General features: G+C 36.8%; 1 protein-coding gene across 1 annotated transcript in view; it reads right to left on the bottom strand.

The window, feature by feature from the left end:
* SLC25A36 (solute carrier family 25 member 36) overlaps nucleotides 1-17,868 on the bottom strand; it is a 33,173-nt gene extending 15,305 nt beyond the window's left edge. Inside the window, exons 1-3 of the mRNA XM_072958276.1 lie at nucleotides 17,596-17,868; nucleotides 4,880-5,044; nucleotides 1,405-1,482 (exon numbers count right to left, since the gene is read on the bottom strand). Coding sequence (XP_072814377.1) covers nucleotides 1,405-1,482; nucleotides 4,880-5,044; nucleotides 17,596-17,636 — 284 coding nt within the window. The 5' untranslated portion in view covers nucleotides 17,637-17,868. The remainder of the gene's footprint in view (nucleotides 1-1,404; nucleotides 1,483-4,879; nucleotides 5,045-17,595) is intronic.
* Nucleotides 17,869-18,567: the final 699 nt, after the last annotated feature.

Here is an 18,567-nt window from a genome sequence, read left to right as displayed (position 1 = left end):
TCCAACAAGGGTCAGAATAAACAAACAAGTACAAATGGGGAGCCTCCATTTTGTGCTTTTTAATGTGCTTAAGAAAAAAGAGAAATTAATTTAAAATGAAACTTTCTACTTCATGAGAAAGGAAAGAAAAATAGGATACATTTAATGATACCAAATTATGAAGAATAAATAATGCATTACTAGGAATGAATAAGAAAAAGGCACCCTAATGAGAAAATGGGCAAAGAATATATATAGGTAATTCACAGATGAGATATACAAATGACAAATAATTAAAAGGAGGAGGGCATGACCGCACCAGAAATAAAACAAATGTACACCTAAACAGTGAAAAATGTCTAGTCTCGTTGGCAAGTATTAAGATACATGGACAGTAGCCAGTATTGGTAATAATATGTTGACAAAGAGCAACTAAGTCACTATTTGAGAATAATGCCTTTTCAGAAGGCAACTGAGTAATATTCACTAATTTTAAATGTGCATATGCCCTCTTATCCACAAATTATTTTGGGTAGTTATCCTGAGGAAAAATACTTGCTTAAGTACTCAAGGATAAAGGTACAGCTACATTCACAAAACCATTGTTTTTAGCAGGAAAAATCTGGAAATAAATCTAAAGGTCTATCAATAAGGGAATGCTTATTCATTAAGGGGAAGTCAAATTATACAATTAAAAACTCTACATATTTTCAGGGAAAAAGCTTCAAGACAAATTTGTTGAAATATTTTTAATAGGATTCAATTTATGTAAGTGATAGTAAGTATACATATTATCTATTTTATGTACATGTTAAGCCAGGAACATTAATGGAAGACAATAAACCAAACTGTTTATCAAGGGTGGTTACCCATGGGGAGAAAAGTAAGTGTGTGTGGGAAGGTGCATGGGGTGAGAGGTGATGTGTTTAAGGTGGAATGTCAAGCTTTATGCTATACATTTTTTTAGTTTTCACATAAGAAATGAAATTTGTGATCATTTTTTAAAGAACCGATAAAAAGTTGAAATCCAATAAATAATGAGACATGGACCTGCTATACTGTTTGGTTACAGAGATCTGGGAATACATTTTCACTCTGAATGTCAACTCTGTACAATGTTCTATCATGGAAGATATCAATCTAAGATAAAAAATTATCTGAGAAAAATGACAAATTAATGTAAAGGCCTTTTTGGCTTCTTGAACTTAATGCAAAAATTGCTTCACAACGATCTCACTAAGAGGTCCTTTGCACCTACGTATGGTACAATCTGTCTACCCTTTTAGATGGTTACTGGTAAATGTTACACCATAGTGCTTTATCCTCATCATTTTCACTTCTCTTCAGCATCTACCTTCATTAAGCATGAAACAAGAGAGACTGCTAGAATGTGAATAACTTAAACGTATTTCTTTTTTTTTTTACCTGGAAGGAGCCACCCCTACTAAATTGGGGCCTAATCCTCTAAATAAGGAACGAGGCCCTTCTTTTTCCAAGATCACCCTGAAAGAGAAAAATATTATTTAGAAAGGAATGTCCTTCAAAGTGTGGTATTTTATTTACATAGCAAACTTAGAGTCTAAATCCCTTATGTTTGTGATATAATATGTTACAATGCTCCGGTCAGTTTTCCTCACTTACGAAAATCTGTTTTTCTTAGCATAGCGTAGCATACGTTACTAAAGACTAGTAATAGATTTATTAGTGATAAAAAAAAATCTCCATTCAGATTCTTTCCTGAAAGTTTTAAAGACATATAACAATACAGATTTCTACATTTATTTTCATATGATCATGCTATTCTTATCTTTAATCTCCTCCATTTTACTATCTTTACCAGAAAAATCAATTCCCAGTTAGAAATATAGTTTCCTCCTAGTATTTGAGGTCCTATCCTCGATACTGGACAACTTCCAGTTATTGCAGCATTATCTTATCCAACCATTCCAGTCAAATGCTATAGCAAAAATCTATCACCCTAACATCCTTTAGGGTGCAAAAATGGACGGCCTGCTACCATCTCTCCCTTTACTCAGTTAACATTTACTATGCTGAACATTTACTATATAAAGACTGAGCAGAGTAAGGAGATAGATAAGAGGGTGAGAAATTTCTCTGTCATTGCGAAATCTGTTGTCCAGTTGTGGAAAAAAGAATTATATTGAAACAAATAATTTAACAGATCATATTAATAAGCAAATACTACACAAACTAGATACAGATGCCCAGCAGGGAAAGAAACAGGCATGTCAAAGTCATGGAAGATTTTCTGAGGTGAGTTACTAAATGAAGTTTTGAGTAAGAAGAAATACAGATTGAGGAAGAGCAGGTATTTTAATTCAGAGTTAACAGACTAGGCCAATGGTTCTGAGCATCTATATGCCTAAGAATGATCTCCTGGAGGGCAGCTGTGCAAAATGGTTAATTAAAGGCTTGAATCATGGGGTCAGATTTCTCAATATAAAACCCAATTTTGGAAACCAACTAGCTGTAAGAACATAAAGTAATAACTTTTCTCTTATCCTTATTTTCATCAGTAGTAAATAGAGAAAAACAGTACTTTTCCTGGGGAGGGGGGAGGTATACCGTGATGACTAAGTAAGTTAATACAAAAAGAGCTCACACACAACATTGTAAAATGATTATAAATCAATAAAAAATGTTAAAAAAATGATTGAAAAAAAAAGAGCGCACAGTAAATACTTGATAAATCTTAATAATATTATTGTTATTACTGGAACATTTGTTTAAAATCCAAATTTCTCTGATCCCACCCTCAAAGTACTCTGATTCAATAGCTCAGCAATTTGCATTTTTATCGTGTTGTCAGATGACACAGGTGATACAAGACCATTTTGGTAAAACTACATTAGACAGAAGTAGAATTAAGAGTAACAAATTGTAGAGCACATTTTGAAGATGTCAGTGTTTGTTAGCCCTTTCTGTTATAAAACCCTTCAGAAGTTAAGGAAGGAAGTATCCTTTTAAGAAAACGAACATTTGCAAACACTCACAATTTTGCACACAATTTCACTTAATTTATAGATCTCTTGAAACTCTTCCATGAGCCCCTAAGAAACCAAGAGAGCCTGGGGGGATTTCCCACAGTTCCTGGATAAGAAGTCATAAAACACTTCATACCCATTTAACGATGGCCACAATCAAGACAACTGGAGAAAAACAGGGATTGGTGAGGATGTTCAGAAACTAGAAATCTCATTCATTGGTGATGGGAATGTAAAATGATATATCCACTCTGGAGAACAGTTTGGCAGTTCCTCAAAACGTTAAATATAAAGTTACCCTATGACTCAGAAATTCTACTCCTAGTATATCCCCAAGAGAAATAGAACATACATCCCTATAATGGTATGATTCATAATACTCAAAAAGTGGAGACAATCCAAATGTCCACCAATCAATGAGTGAATAAATTAAATGTGGTATGTATCTACACAATGAAATATTTGGCAATAAAAAGTTACTTGTTATAACACACATGAAGCTTGAAAACACGCTAAGTGAAAGAAACCAGTCACAAGAGGCCACATATTGTATATCTAATTCCATCTACACAAAATGTCCTGAATATGCAGATCTATAATGACAGAGAGTAGATTAGTAGTTATTGCCCAGGGGGAGAGGGAAAGAAGAAAGTGAGGAGTGACTGCTAAAAGGGAAGGGTTTCTTTCTGTGGTGATAATGAAAATGTTCTAAATTTAGAATGTGGTGATGGCTACACAAATCTGTGAACAGAAAACTGAACTGTTCACTTTGAATGGATGAATTTTATAGTATGTAAATTATATCTCAATAAAGATGTCGGGAAATAAAAAAAGGAAGAAGCAGCCATGAAACATTGATTAGGATGGCACCCCTGAATAGGGAAACAACGGGAATGAGAGTGAAGAGAGGTTAAGGGAAGAAAATGTACACATGGAAGTCACTGGATACTGATGACAGATGAAACGTGACATTGACTCACGGTACTGTACAAAGATCAAAGGAAGAATTTTAAGGAGAGGTAATCAGTGGTAGTAACTATCAAAATCATGATATTAAAATACTCTATTACTAGTTAGATAGAAGTTTTACCTCTAACTATGGCATTTTAACCTAAAACTGTTACCAGTTTTATTCTACCTACTCATGTACTTAGGTAAGTTTGAAAAAAGAAGAGTGATGAAATCTTTTGGTAGTGAAGGCAAACACACAGTATGAGTTTACTTGCTACTACAAAATAAACACTACTGAACTAAATTCAAATAGATTATGTTCCAAGTGAGCTGATAAGACAGACACACAAAACATTCAGTTGTATATGTAAGTTTAAACATGTAAAACCTAATTTCAACAGTTTTGAAATTTCAAATCCAATTTGGAACATAATGAGGTATGGTAAAACATAAAAATAAATCTTTTTCAAATCAAGAAATGCCTAACACTGAATCACGTTTTTATAACTATGCTTTGTATCTGTTATATTTAGGTTATATAAAAATCAGACTGTTATTAATTAGATGTACTTACTTGTGTGAGTACTTTGAAAATTCAAAATATGCAAAGAGTTGTTATTACCATTTAACAAAATCACATTTCAAAAACAAATGAATTCATAATCCAAAATAAAATACCTTTAATAGCTTTAGAAAATAAATCCACTGGATAAATGTAGAAAAATATTCCAAATACACATGACTTGGAAACAATATAACATTTTACATTATTTGAATTACTGTACATTTCCATTAGGGATCACTGTTTCTAAGGAATATAGCAGAGTAATTCTGTCATTAAGTTTGTAAAAACCTCTTAAAATATAGCAGAATATAAATAAACATAGGCATCATTAAGGTAAACAGACAAAAGAAAAAAAAAGTCATGAATCCTGTGCTCTCACTTTAGGCAATGGAGAGGTCCTGGAGACACTACTCGGTTGACACTGGCTCCAGCCATGGTGTTCAGCTGAACTTCAGAGATATACAGTGTCACAGAAGATGACTGCAGCCGTGTTTTTACCACTTCCAGTGGACATGTCAGAATAGCTCCCACTGTACCACCACATCTACAAAAAAAATGAAAGAAATAAAACTTACCTACTTAATTTTATAAATTAGTAAATATGCACTGAGCTGTGAAACATGTGAGCAACTGGGGCTTTGCAAAGGTACTAAAATTTAGAATTTTGGTTTCTGAAGACCAAATATTTTTTAATTTAATGTTTTACTTATTTGACTGTATGCAAAACACTTTCAGTAGCTAAATATCTATCTAGCAAGAAGAATTAGCTAAAGACTCCAAATTGTGTGTGTTGACTCTAAAATTTACTGGTATAAGAAAACACAGCTTAAATACTATTTTAAGGGTCTATTTGGTACTCCCTGCCCAGATATTACTTATGGCTTTGTTGAAACCTAGATCATTATTTGAGGTATATCCTATCTCTCAAACTCCAATCCTATCTTTTAAAACTTAAGAAATGATCTTGAGAACAAGAAATAAATCACCAATGTCTCATATTTTAAATATCCAAATACCCAGAAGTGTTTCACTTACAAATAAATATGGCATTTGAGTCTCAAAATCTGAATCTCTCAGGCCCACATGTGGAAATTTGTGCAAAATAGGTAGGCTGAGTTAGAAGAACCCAATTTAAATACAAGGATCAATCACGAAAACAACAAAATAAAAGCTCTTAAATATTATGCAAGCTTTCAAAAGACATATGAGAAAGGCTGAGTAAGTTTTTAAATGCAAGAATGGGAAATAATTTTCTCTTAAGAGCATAAAAAGCTACCCCAGGAAGCCCTGAAAACTGCTTTCTAACTAGAGGAAAATCACTCAGGAGAGAGCTCTTACTGCAGTGAAAGAGCAAAGCAGACTGAGTCAGAAGTAATCCAGACCTCCAAAACAGGCATTAAAGGAAGAAAAAGAAAAACAGCCCACCAATAGAAAAATACAAAACAGTTCCACCTCTAGAACTGAAAAAAAGTATATATGGGAGGAAGTTATAGCTCAGTGGTAGAATGCATGCTTAGCATGCAGGAGGTCCTGGGTTCAATCCTCAGTACCTCCACTTAAAAATAAACAAGTAAATAAATTTAATTACCTCCCCTAATCCTCCCCCCAACAAAAAAAAGTATGCATAAAAATATATATAATAAAAGGAAAGCAGGCATATAACAACAATATCACTCCAAATAAAAGTTAGGACAAGAAATCATTAAATAAGAATATTTCATATTAACGTAACAGTACACGCCATCAAGAAAATAAAATTGAAACAAACTTTATGCGGTAAGAGTGAAATATTAATACAACAAATTAAAAAGGGAACACCTGTATCTAAATAAAACTTGATTCTTACCTCAAACCATATTTAAAAAATTAACTCAAAATGGAGACCTAAATGTAAAACATGAAAACTATAGAACTTTTAGAAGAGAAAATACTTGGAGAAAAATGTTTCTGACTTTAGATTAGGCACAAATTTCTTAGATGAACAACAACAACCACAAAAGAGAAAAAGCATGAATCATAAAAGGAAAAAATTGATAAACGACTTCATCAAAATTAAAATCGCCCACCCTTTGGAAGAAACTGTTAATAAAATGAAAAGACAAGCCACAGTCTGAGAGAAAATATTTGCAAAACATGTATCTTATAAAGTGCTTATATAAAGAATTAAACTAAAAAAAAAAAAAAAACTACTCAAACTAGACTTGAACAGGTATTTCACCAAAGATATACGGATGCAAATAAACACAGAAAAAAATTTCAAAATCATCTGTCATCAGAAGAATGCAAATTAAAACTACATTGAGGTACCACTGCACATTCACTAATGGCTAAAATAAAAAAGATTAACAACATGTGTTGATAAAGAGCAACTACAAACCTCAGACGTTGCTGGTGAGAATGCAAAACGGTACATTTTGAAAAAAAAAAAAAAGCACAGTTTGAAAGAAAAAAAAAAAGTCTGGTATTTCTTAGAAGGTTAAATACTACTGTCATTCAACCCTGAAATCCCATTTCTAAGGTGCTAACCTGGGAAAAATCAACAAATACAGGCATACCTCAGGGATACTGTAGGTTCAGTTCAAGAGCACCCCAATACAGTGAATACCATAGAGTATGCAGAATACCATAGAGTGAGTCACATGATTTTTTTTGTTTTTCAGTGTATATAAGTTATGTTTACAGTAGACTGTAGTATATTAAGTGTGCAATAGCAAAAAGTCTAAAAAACGTACATATCAATTAAAAATTGCTGCTGAAAAAATGGTACTGATAGACTAGTTCAACACATGGTTGCCACAAACTTTCAATTTGTAAAAAAAACCCAAAAAATAAACACATTATCTCTGAAGCACAACAATGCAAAGCACAATAAAACATGGTGTGCCCGTACGTGTCCACACAAAGACTTGTCCATGAAAGTTTATAGCAGCTTTACTCTTAGTAGCCCAAGACTGGAAACAACCGAAATGTCCATCAACGATGAAGGACAGACAAACTGTGGTACATCCAAACAATGGATTATTGTTCTATAATAAAAAGAACAACCTGGATGAATCTCAAAAGCATTATGCTAACTGAAAAAAGCCAGGCACAAAAGACTTTCATTTTATAACATTTTCATTTTTATGACACTCTAAAAGAGGCAAAACTAGAACAGAAATGAGATCAGTTAATTACTAAGAGGTAGTGGAGCTGGGACTGACTGCAAAGGGCATGGAGGATCCTTGGGATAACAGAAATGATCTATATTTTGATTATAATATAGGCACATCACCTTTTATTGTGCTTCGCTTTATTGTGCTTTGCAAATATTTTGTTTTTCACAAATTGAAGGCTTACAGCAAACTTGTGTTGTCAGATGATGGGTAACACTTCTTAGTTGACCCTTGAATAATGTGGGGTTTAGGGGTGCCAACCCTATGAACAGTCAAAAATCCCTCCCGTATCTATGGGGCTGCATTCAATCAATCATGGATCATGTTGTTTTGTAGTATATATCTACTGAAAAAAAAAAAAAGTGTATATAAGTGAACCCACACATTTCAAACCCATGTTCAAGGGTCAACTGTATTTTTTAATTAAGGCATATAATTTTTTTTTAAAGACATAATGCTATTACACAATAGACAACAGTTTAGTATAAACATAACTTTTATATGCACTGGGAAACTAAAAATTCACAGGATTCACTTTACTGTGGTATTCATTTTATTGCAGTGGCCTGGAACTGAACCTGCAGGTTATCTCCAGAGGTATGTCTGTAGAGGTTACAGAACCTTACACTTCTGCTAAAACTCGCTGAACAGCTCTAACTGTATACCCTTAACAAAGAGCTAATTTTACTGCACATAATTATACCTTAATAAATCTGATGGAAAAAAAAACCCAAATATGTGAAAATTAGTAGGAAATGCTAATATACAAACTAGCTGGGGTCAAATACAATTATATGTAATTTTTAAATTATAATAAAATTAAGATTTCAAAAAAATTTCACTTAGAGTTTTAAATATGAAATTTAAAGAATTTAATCCCCCCCACAAAAGATCAAAACCACTGTATTTTCACAAATCAAACATCAATTAGATACAAGGTAGGGTTAAGAGATTTGAGAAAAAATTAACTAGATCCAAGAAAGACCTCTACACTCAATAAACAAGAAACCAATATTTTTAAACATCTATGAAATAGGCTTAAAATCTAATTACATATAAGGCCCAAGGACAATCTTAAACAGAAGTCACAGTTTATTTATGTTAATTGTTGAGGCCAAGTGGTAAGAGATGTGAATCACCACAGCATACACTGTAGTATACACTGCAGTATACACTGCAGAGCTAAAGAGAGTCTGGGTGGTAAACTACACAGTATTCACACTATTGTAGTGATTTATAATAGTAAATCATACTTGTTTTTAATTTGGATTTGCCTAGCTTTTACTTTTTAAGCTGTTTAATATATTTACTTTGTAAACTTATTGAGCATAAAACCCAATAGGCCCCAAATCTGTAAGAAACATGCATATTTGTTTTGATCTTATATTCTGTAAAACCTAAAGAATATACTCTTGGTTTTCACAAAGAACATAAATTACTTCCATAATTAAAAAAAAAAAAAAGCAAAGTTAGCACATAATAAGAATGACTACCTATGTCCTACACAGTCATTCCTGATTTCAAGAAAATAAACACGTGACACAGAGAAACCAACCAACCAACCCAGCAGGGAAAAAACAACACCTAGGCCTTACAGGCTTGTTGTAAAGATGGTATGATATAACTCATGTAAAGTTATTTTGTGATATGACACATAGAATGTACTTAGTAAGTATTAGCTACTAAAGTTGTCGGCATCTATTACTGATAATAGCAACTAAAATTTTGTAACAGAACTATTACAAATACTTAATGGCCAGACTACAGACAAGATATACATTGTGATTCCTAAAAAACCACCTCAACAAGTAAAATACATAATGATGATCTAAACTGTATCAAACTGGGGAGTGGTGTAAGTGGGTGTACACAACAAGCATTTAGGCTGTCCTGAAGCAGTTTTACATTACAAAATGCAATAGGTATGTGGTACAGGAGTGACACTCCAGTGTTTCTCATGCTGTTTTTATCTTAAGTCATACTGAAGTAATTATTATGTACACTGGAATCATTAGAATTTATGCAGAGAACAGAAACTATTGCTGTCAATAAACATTTAAAATATCTAGTTATGAAACAGAATTAACTACATTGATCTCTTTTCTCTCCATGTGCAGTGAAGCAAATGGAAAGGGTAACTGTCTTGGCAAAGAGGAAGAAAGGCTTGCAAAGGTAAATTCCAAAGAGAAGTACCCTGCAGAACCCCTTAGAGGCCTAATGATTAAGGGCACCAAGTACTCAAGATGGAAGTAAAGCAAAGAATGTCTCCTCAATATTCCCACTGCAAGTGCCTTAAAGCAGGCCCTCATTTTCTTTTTTGCCTTCTAACTGGTCCGAAGCCCTCCTGATCCAGTGAGGAGGACAGTGGGTTAAGATCAACCACAAGATGTCACCAATGTAGTTTGCTACTAATAAAAGTACTAAATTGGATGCTTTAGTATTAAAATAAAAAGTTACAATTTAAAGTTGCTCAGTCATTTGCTTTAAATGCTTTGATTAGCAAAGAATTCTAAGGAGAGAACAGCCAAGTTTGGTAGCTGAAGAGCATATAAATTTGTTATTCTGTAACATCAAAATTCTAGAAAGGAAACAGTTTCTAAGGTTATGAATATAAAATTTTTAAAATGTCACTATATCCTTGGTATATCCAGGTTAGAGCGCCCCTGCTGTATATTCTTAGTAAAACTACTTGGATCAACGCTTATTTTAAAGTTTTATAGGCAAATGTCATTTAAAGATATGAGGCCAAGATTGCTTGGTAAGAATCAGGTAACATAACTATGTATTGATTTTAGAGAATGTTTAAGAATTGTTTAAAATGGTTATCACTAAACACCTTTATAAGACATTTAAAACTATTCTATTTTCATGATGTTTGCCAAACTATACAGTAAGTAATCAAGTCACCCGTGAATTTACTGCAGTGTAGACACACTTTTAGCTTATGGTATTTTGTAAATGTAAATGTCTGAGAATTTTCAGATGTTGCTTCTCCTTGTTATTATATATAGTGAGGATAAAAATTCTGACATTCCACAGGTTCTAACTACTTAAGGGCCTACGGATCCCTTGAGTAAAGCAGTGGCTAAAAGCTGCTTAGAATGGAGATTTTCCTTCCTTCCTCCCTTCCTTCCTTCCTGAAGCTACACACAACATAACCAAAAAACTGGCTTAAAAAAACAAAACTAAACAAAAAAAATCTTTGCAAACAGGTCTTACAAGAAAGAGGAAAGCCTCTGAGGGCCCCAAAATACTCTCCCACACCCAAGCTGCAGCAACACAGGAATCAGAAGGCAGGCGGGGGCTGGGGTGGGGTGGTTGGGGGCTGGGGGAGGATAGGGAAGGGGAAAAAATTTATTCACTAAGTAGATATGAATAGCTAGCAGATCAGTTTCAGCCATGATGCCAAGAGTCATAAATCCTTAGGTCCATGCAGACACAAAACCCCACCAGCAAGAGAGCCCCAACGGCCTGAACCACTATATTCAGATCCCCTGGCTATAAAGGACTTTTATTAACCAACCTATGGAGGAATCTATGCCAGGTTTTTGTTAAGGAAAGGGTGGGTCATGATAAACAACTGGGATTCTGAGTCTAAGACTGTGGTTGTTAGACTACCTTTGATTTTAACCTTTTGAGCATGTACAAATCAGGAAACTTGTTTTCAGTAGGCAAGGTAATTTAATCTATTCTGACCGGGTCCACAATATTGATATGTGTATGTAAGTGGGTATATAGATATATAAAATAGGTATTTTAGAAATGTATTTCTGCTAACATTAAGCAAACCTATTATGTTGGACATTTGCAGTGTTAAGGTGTCTAAAGCAAAGTGAATATGTTAAAGTATTTTGTCATTTTTCTGCTACAGGTAACACTCCACTGTAATTTCCTAATTAGGGCATTAGTCAAATTGAGAAATACCACTAAGGAAGAGATTCACTAAAATGTTAGCCATGGAGTTTTTTAATCGCAAAATATGTAGCCTGTCTCTGAAATGCAACAAAAATCACTTAGAAGTCTTACTAAAAGTTGGCTCTGTGGTAATATATTTGTAGAGGTATTTTCTCTGAAGCTTTAGTGTTTAGGCAAGAGACAATACAAGTCCTTGAAGAATGAAGGACATATTCTACATAATTGGAAGATTAACTTATGAAAAGTTAGGTTTAAAAGTGGCTGAAAATAATGGTATTTTGGGGAGTATATGTAGTGTTTCTCACGCAAGTAAAAAAATTAACAAGCTAGGCTTATTCAAAAGGCTAAAGCAAACTCAAAACACTAATAATATTGGGAAAAAAAACATTAGCCAACAACTTGATAAACATGGAAACACAGAAGGAAGCCATTATCACACAGCACAAGATGTAGCTGTACAGTCTTTACTGTAAGGGAAAACAATGATATCAGACTCTGAGGACTAGAATTCACTACAGAAACAAAATATACTGAAGGTATGTGGTAAGTTTAGTAAAAATAAACATCTCCCCCTCAAACTACTGCTCTCCCTTTGCAGCAAATCTTTAAATTCCCTTCATTTACTGTCTCTAATTTCTCTCCCACTCCAATTAGACTTTTATTCCCTGCTCTGCATTGCAAATTGCTAATCAAGGTCACCAAAGGTCTCCAATTCTTAAACTTAATCATTGACAGCTCTCAGATCATGTCTTAACAGACAGTAACATATGATAACTGATCACCCATTCCTTCCTAAATACTGTATATATGCTTCTTCACTTGACTTTCAGAACACATTTTCTGGGTCACTTTTTCTAAGTCTACTTTGCTGGTTCCTCCTCTTCTGATCCCTTTTGTTGAAGTTTTCAGAGGTCAGTCTTTGGTCCTCTCTTCTGCTCTATATTCACTCCCTTAGTGATCTCATCTAGGCTCATGGAACCATCGATGTTCCATGAACTATTGAATGTATATCTCTAGTCCAGACCTCTTTCCTGGACTCACCTAATATATCCAACCATCTACACAAACTGGCTTTTTGACCTCTCTACTTCTCAAACTTCTCACATCTTAAATGGAACTCCATACTGATCTTCCTCCACTCCAACCCTATTCCATTGGCAACACTGTCCATCCCAGTTAACAGCAAGCAATTCCTTCCCTCCAGGTGCCTAAACTAAATACTTGGAGTTATTTCTGACTTTTTTTCCCTGCACACTCTACATCCAATATATTACAACCTTCTCTGACGGATGCTTACCTCTCGTTTTGATTACGCCAACTGCCAAATCATTTCCCTACTTCTGGCCTTGCCTGTGTACAGTCTCTTCTAAACACAGTGACCAGAGTTAGCCTTTAAAACTCCTGCAATGACTCCTCTCATTTCAAAAAAAAAAAAAGCCAGAGTCTTTAAACAGCCTAACAAGGCTCTACCACTTTGGCTATACTTGCCTCATTACTGTGGCTCCTACCCTAGGGTCTTTTCACTGCTTTTTCCCTCTGAACAGTTAATTCTCTCCCCTCTGGGTCTTTGTTCAAAAGTCACCTTCTCAGTAAGACCCCACCATTCCCCTACTTGGAACGACAATGCATTCCCACTAGTCACCTTTATCCTGTTCCACTACTTCCCAGACACCCTGCCGACTATGGCACTGAAACCTTTCAATTAATAACATAATCTACTTTCCAGATAATTGTGGATATTTTTCATTATTATACTAAAACTGGATATGTGCTGGTTCTTAAAGTTAGCTGCAATATGGAATCTGAACTGTATCAATAAACTTTTCATACTGCTGCATTAAAACCCATTGCTTCATTTTATATTCTGAATCTTTTTATCCATGCATGACACTATAACATCATGAACTGGTCATTTGAAAAATAGTTTCACTGGGTTATATAGGGCTTCCAAATATTAACACATTTTACTACACAATATTTTAAAAATTACATTTCCTGTCAATCTAAGATTGCAAAAATTCTAACTTTTGCTTGAAAACTCATATTTTATCAAAAGGCAACAAATGCTATCAGTGGTTTTCCTTGAAGCATCAGGCCCACTGCCTTCATTTTTTGAGAAAATGTCTGCCTAATATTCCAGTTTGAATAGCCACAGTATGTCTATCAATCGTTCTTTCAAGAGTGGTTCCTGTGAATAATGAGGCTGGTCTGGCCTGAGGATGAAACAACTGCAGAATCACCCTGGGAAGCAGAAGTACTTTATTCTTATTTCTCATTTCGCCAGGCAGAACATGAAATGAAAGATGTGTACTCAAGAGTCAAGATTTAATAAAATTAATTTTTACTGCTTCAAGAACATTCTTAAGCAAAACTGGTTTTTCAAATTTCAAGTGCCAAAGATGAATAGCAAGGTTTGATGCTGCTGCCCTGATGCATGTTAAGGCACGAGCAGCTTCACCCATCACTGCTTTTGCACAATCGGTCCAAATGTCAACACAGTGCAAAGGCAAATGATGTCTTAGCATTTTTACACAAACAGCTTTAACATTTTAGATCACCCCAAAAGGGTCTTGGGAACTTCCAGGGGTCCCCGACCCACAATGCTATAACTATACCAATCCCCTTCCAGGAAAGTAAGTTTTTTTGAGAATATTCCACATCAGGATAAGCAATTTCCCTTAGTCTTACAATCTGTTAGTAAGAATGAAAGAATGCATTTTTTTATGAGGGGGAAAAAAAAAGAAGGAAAAGGTTGTAAAAATTATGAAAATAAGGCTAATAAAAATATAGACAAAGTAAAGCGTAGATAAATCACATTAATTATACTTTAAAGTATTCTGCCCTGATCTTACAAGGAAACAGGTAATATAACAGATATTATGACATTTCAACATAACTGACACCCAAATGTGAATTTCTTACTGAATTAATAAATAATAAATGGTTTAATAAATGGGCTGATTAATTCCAGGACATAAAAAATAAACAATTCCTTAGATAATCTGAAATCACTCACTGTATGTATTAAGCTGTCACAGGAGCTACATAGGAAAAAATTAATCCACTTAAAGGCTGAAGGTTTATTTCTCCCACTGAGACAATCTGCCTCTCAAATAGAAAAAAAGCAAACTGCCTCTTGGTGGACAAATGCAGCCAGCACACTAAATGATGTAGATCTATCAAAGAATTTTAAAACATATTGCTTATATCTTCATACACAAACATATAGTGTAATTAGAAGTACAACTAAAATTAAATCTTACTTACATCCTTTTTGCAGACTGCAATGAGTAGCTTCCATAATTCAATCAACCTAACCAATGACCTTATAAACTCTGAATATTAACCCTGGCAAAAACAAAATGGGACCAAAGGGTATGTTAAAGAAAGCACGAGTTACGCACGTAAGTATGTCACCCAGACCCAAGGTACAGTGCTGGTCTGTTTCAAATTTTCCTGATTTAATAATACAGCTACAAGGCTATTTTAGAAATCCAAAGGCTCCATTTTAAGACAATTTTGTCAAAGATTCAATGTCACTGTGAAAAGTTACTTGGTTCTTGCACAGTGGCTAATTTAAAGATCTCTCTCCTTTTCTCTATCTGGTTATTATTAAAGTAACAAAAAAGTTTCCTAACTCCTAATTTACATAATTTTATCATGATAAAAAAAATGAAATCTAGTTTTCTATGAAGAACATCCTAAAAATGACGGCCTAAATACACAATTTTGAGATATACTAGATGTCTTCAGTTAAGAACAGTATTACCGACACAACCCAATTTGTATTTCTACAATGTTCAGCATACAGACTTCCAAAATATTTTACAGTATTGATTTTTATAATATAAAGCTGGAAGATTCTTTAGTGATTGTTTACCTCTAACTTTACGTGTCTGAAAAGCTGTTTGACCTTGGGTAAGTCGATTTTTTACACCTTGGTATTTTTTCATTTTTTGAAGGGGCTAAACCAGATGATCTTTACCATCCTTCCTAGTTCTAATGTTTCTCTAAAAAAGATAAGCCAAGTTTTATTGAAATGACTTACACAACCATATATAAAAATACAATCAAGAAGAAATGCAAAGGAAGGGAATTCATAAGGCCGAGCACCTATCTTGTATCAGGCCATACATACAAGTATCTCATTTAATACTCCAAATAACCTGCACATGCTAGGTTCTTTTTGGGGGGGAGTTGAGGGAGGTGGGGGGGGCTCCTAAATCTATTTGTGTTTAGATGCTACAAAAATTTCCTATTCTTGTTTTTAAAGAAAAAGCTAACCATAAGAGACTTTACATGTATTAATAGTAACAAAGTGGCTGATAACCCCAATCCAAACTGGGTAGTGCAATCAAGGTAACATTTCAAATAAATGTACCTCATTTTTAATAAAACTTGGTATTTGACTCTTGAATGCAGAGTAAATGTTAGGACCTAGATAGGGCCTTAGAGGTCATATAGTACAGTTTCCTCATTTTATAGGTGAAGCAACTAATATCAAAGAGTTTGTCCATTTTTCACTCAAATAAAATAGTGGCTACGAGTAGCAATTAAAATAGTGGCCAGGAGTAGATGTGTGGTGTCCACACTTTTAGGAATTACCTTGTGTTCTAACTACAGGAGGGAATCCAATTATTTGCATAACAAGACATCTTTACAGGAGCATCTAGATGGCTAATGATTTTTTAAAAAATGATTTAATTTGCCAATATCACTGGCAACGTATCAGAAATACGGAAAGCAAACTCAGTGTAAATTGAGTCTCACAAATTAAAAGTATTTTTTTAAATGCCAGAACAGTGGCTGGTCTGTAACTGGTGTACAATAAATGTTTGTTGAATCAATGTGCCAACCCAAGAAAACTACTGTCATCACTGGCAATAAGAGTTCATACGTATAACTCAAATTAAGACACTGCGAGTAGAACCGCGTGTATTACTTTAACATTCTTAAAGTAGTCGATTTTAAAAAAATTGTATGCCTTAAGAGAATGCGACTTTATATGGTCATAAAAGCAAAAAAGAGCCTCCGTATAATTCACCGCAGCCATTTTCGATGACTCTTTAGGATTCTACAGATAAGAAGTAACTCCTAAACTTAAAATTGCTACGGTTCTCCAAATAATTTGGAAAGAACCTAAAAAGGAGAATAAATTGGCGGAACAAAAGGTCTGTAGCACTCAAGCTGGCAAACAGGGAACTAAGACTTTAGGTTTAGTCCGAATCTTATACACACAGTAACTGTTACCAAAGCATTTGACCTCTCCCTTCCCCCACTTTCTCCTTTAAGCAAACGAAAAGCCGCGGGTGTGCTACAGGTCTGGTTTTCAGGAAAAGAATCTGATCCCAAAGGTACCGCGGCTTTACACCGTAGCTCGCAACCTGGGAAAGCTCGGGAAGGAAATTTTCCAAGAGCTTGAAACCTACAGCTGTTGCGTGCGGCAGAACCTCAAAACCTTCGGGGATGGTGCCGGAAGCCCCACGACGACCCACCGCGGCCGAGCAGGGCCCGGAAATCAGCTGCCCGAGGTCCGAGGTGGGGCGTGAGCGACGTGAGGCGGCCCCGCAGCCTGCGCGCCACGGAGGGAAGGAGGAGGCCCGGCGCCCATTTTGTCCTCGGCCTCCGCACTTCCCGCCCCCCAACATCTCCCCGGCCCAGCAACCTGCGTGAGGCCTGCAGCTACGCTCCTCCCCGCCTCCCCGCATCCTCGCCGCCCGCTAGGCCGCGGCACGGGGCCTGGGCCTGCGTGGACCCCAGCCCTGCCGGCCACTCCCTAGGCCTCGCTCAGGCTCCGCGGGTCCAAAGCCTGACTTCCCACCCAGCTTCATCCTCCCAGCCCTCCTCGCCGGGGCCTCAGTCCCCTTGGCTCCCCCAGGCCCAGTCCCTCATCACTTCCCGCCCGGGCCGCACCCCCAATCCACCGTCACCGGTTCCCACCCGGGCCTCGCCCTCTCAGCCCCCGGGGCTGAAGCCACTTCACCCATCTCGCCCAAGTCTCTGCCCCAGCCCGCCTGGGACGTACCCTCCGGCAAACAGATGCACCAGCGTGTCCCTCTGGCTCATTCTCTCTCCCTCATGTCCTCCCGGCGCTGAGGCGGGACGCGGATCCAGCCGCCCGCAGCTTCCGTCCCGCACTGGAGCCGCGCGGCGCCCCAGTGACGGCGATCGGGAGCTGACGGAGACGCGGCTGCAGAAGGCAACCGGCGCGGCCCTCCCGCGGCGCTGCAGTCACGCCGCCTCCCGCTCTAGCTGGGCGCTCACCACCGGCGCTGCGGGGGCAGCGCGGCGGCGGTGGGGGCGTGAATATTCCGACAACCTCCCCCCCCCGACATAAACAGAAGCTCCCATTGGTCCGCTCTGCGTGACGTCACGAAGCCGGCATGCCTCTTTCACGTGATCGCTAAGGGGTTTCTCAATGAAAGAGGCAGGGAGGCGGGGCTAGAGCGCGTGCCCAGAGGGTAGTAGGTCAACGGGCCCTCGCACCTCCCAGCGGGCGCGGAAGGCTGCACCCGGCGCGGCCTGGGCCCACGCGGTCGCGCGGCTCCGAGCTCCACGCTCCCGGCCCAGATTCTGAGAGAAACCGCCTGGATTCCCGGTACGCAAACGGAGTAGGGGCGCGAGAATGCCCAGTCTCTGATTTACTTTTTTTTTTTAAAGGCAGTTTTAAATTCACCGCAAAATTTAAAGGGAGGTATAGAAATTTGCCATTTGCCCGCTGATTCACGTTTTAAAAATTGGATTTATGACCCAGCATTTCCGCTTCCTGGTATCTACCTCAGAGTAACGCTGAAACATTGCACGAAAAGGCTGTCCAAGGATACTCGTACAGGGTCTCAAACAACAGTACAGTGTTTTAGAACAATGCTTGTACTAGTGGAAAATTGTGATCCGTAGGAGAATGGGAAAATAAATCATGGAACATTCCTACTGTGGAGTATTATGCAATTGTAACAACGGGTTAGGTAGATCCATATAGAATAAAATCTCCAAGGCG

Source organism: Vicugna pacos, chromosome 1, assembly GCF_048564905.1.
Source record: "Vicugna pacos chromosome 1, VicPac4, whole genome shotgun sequence".
In the NCBI taxonomy this organism is placed as follows: Eukaryota; Metazoa; Chordata; class Mammalia; order Artiodactyla; family Camelidae; genus Vicugna; species Vicugna pacos.
Note: the sequence above shows the minus strand (reverse complement) of the source record. Positions and strands in the feature narration are given on the sequence as shown.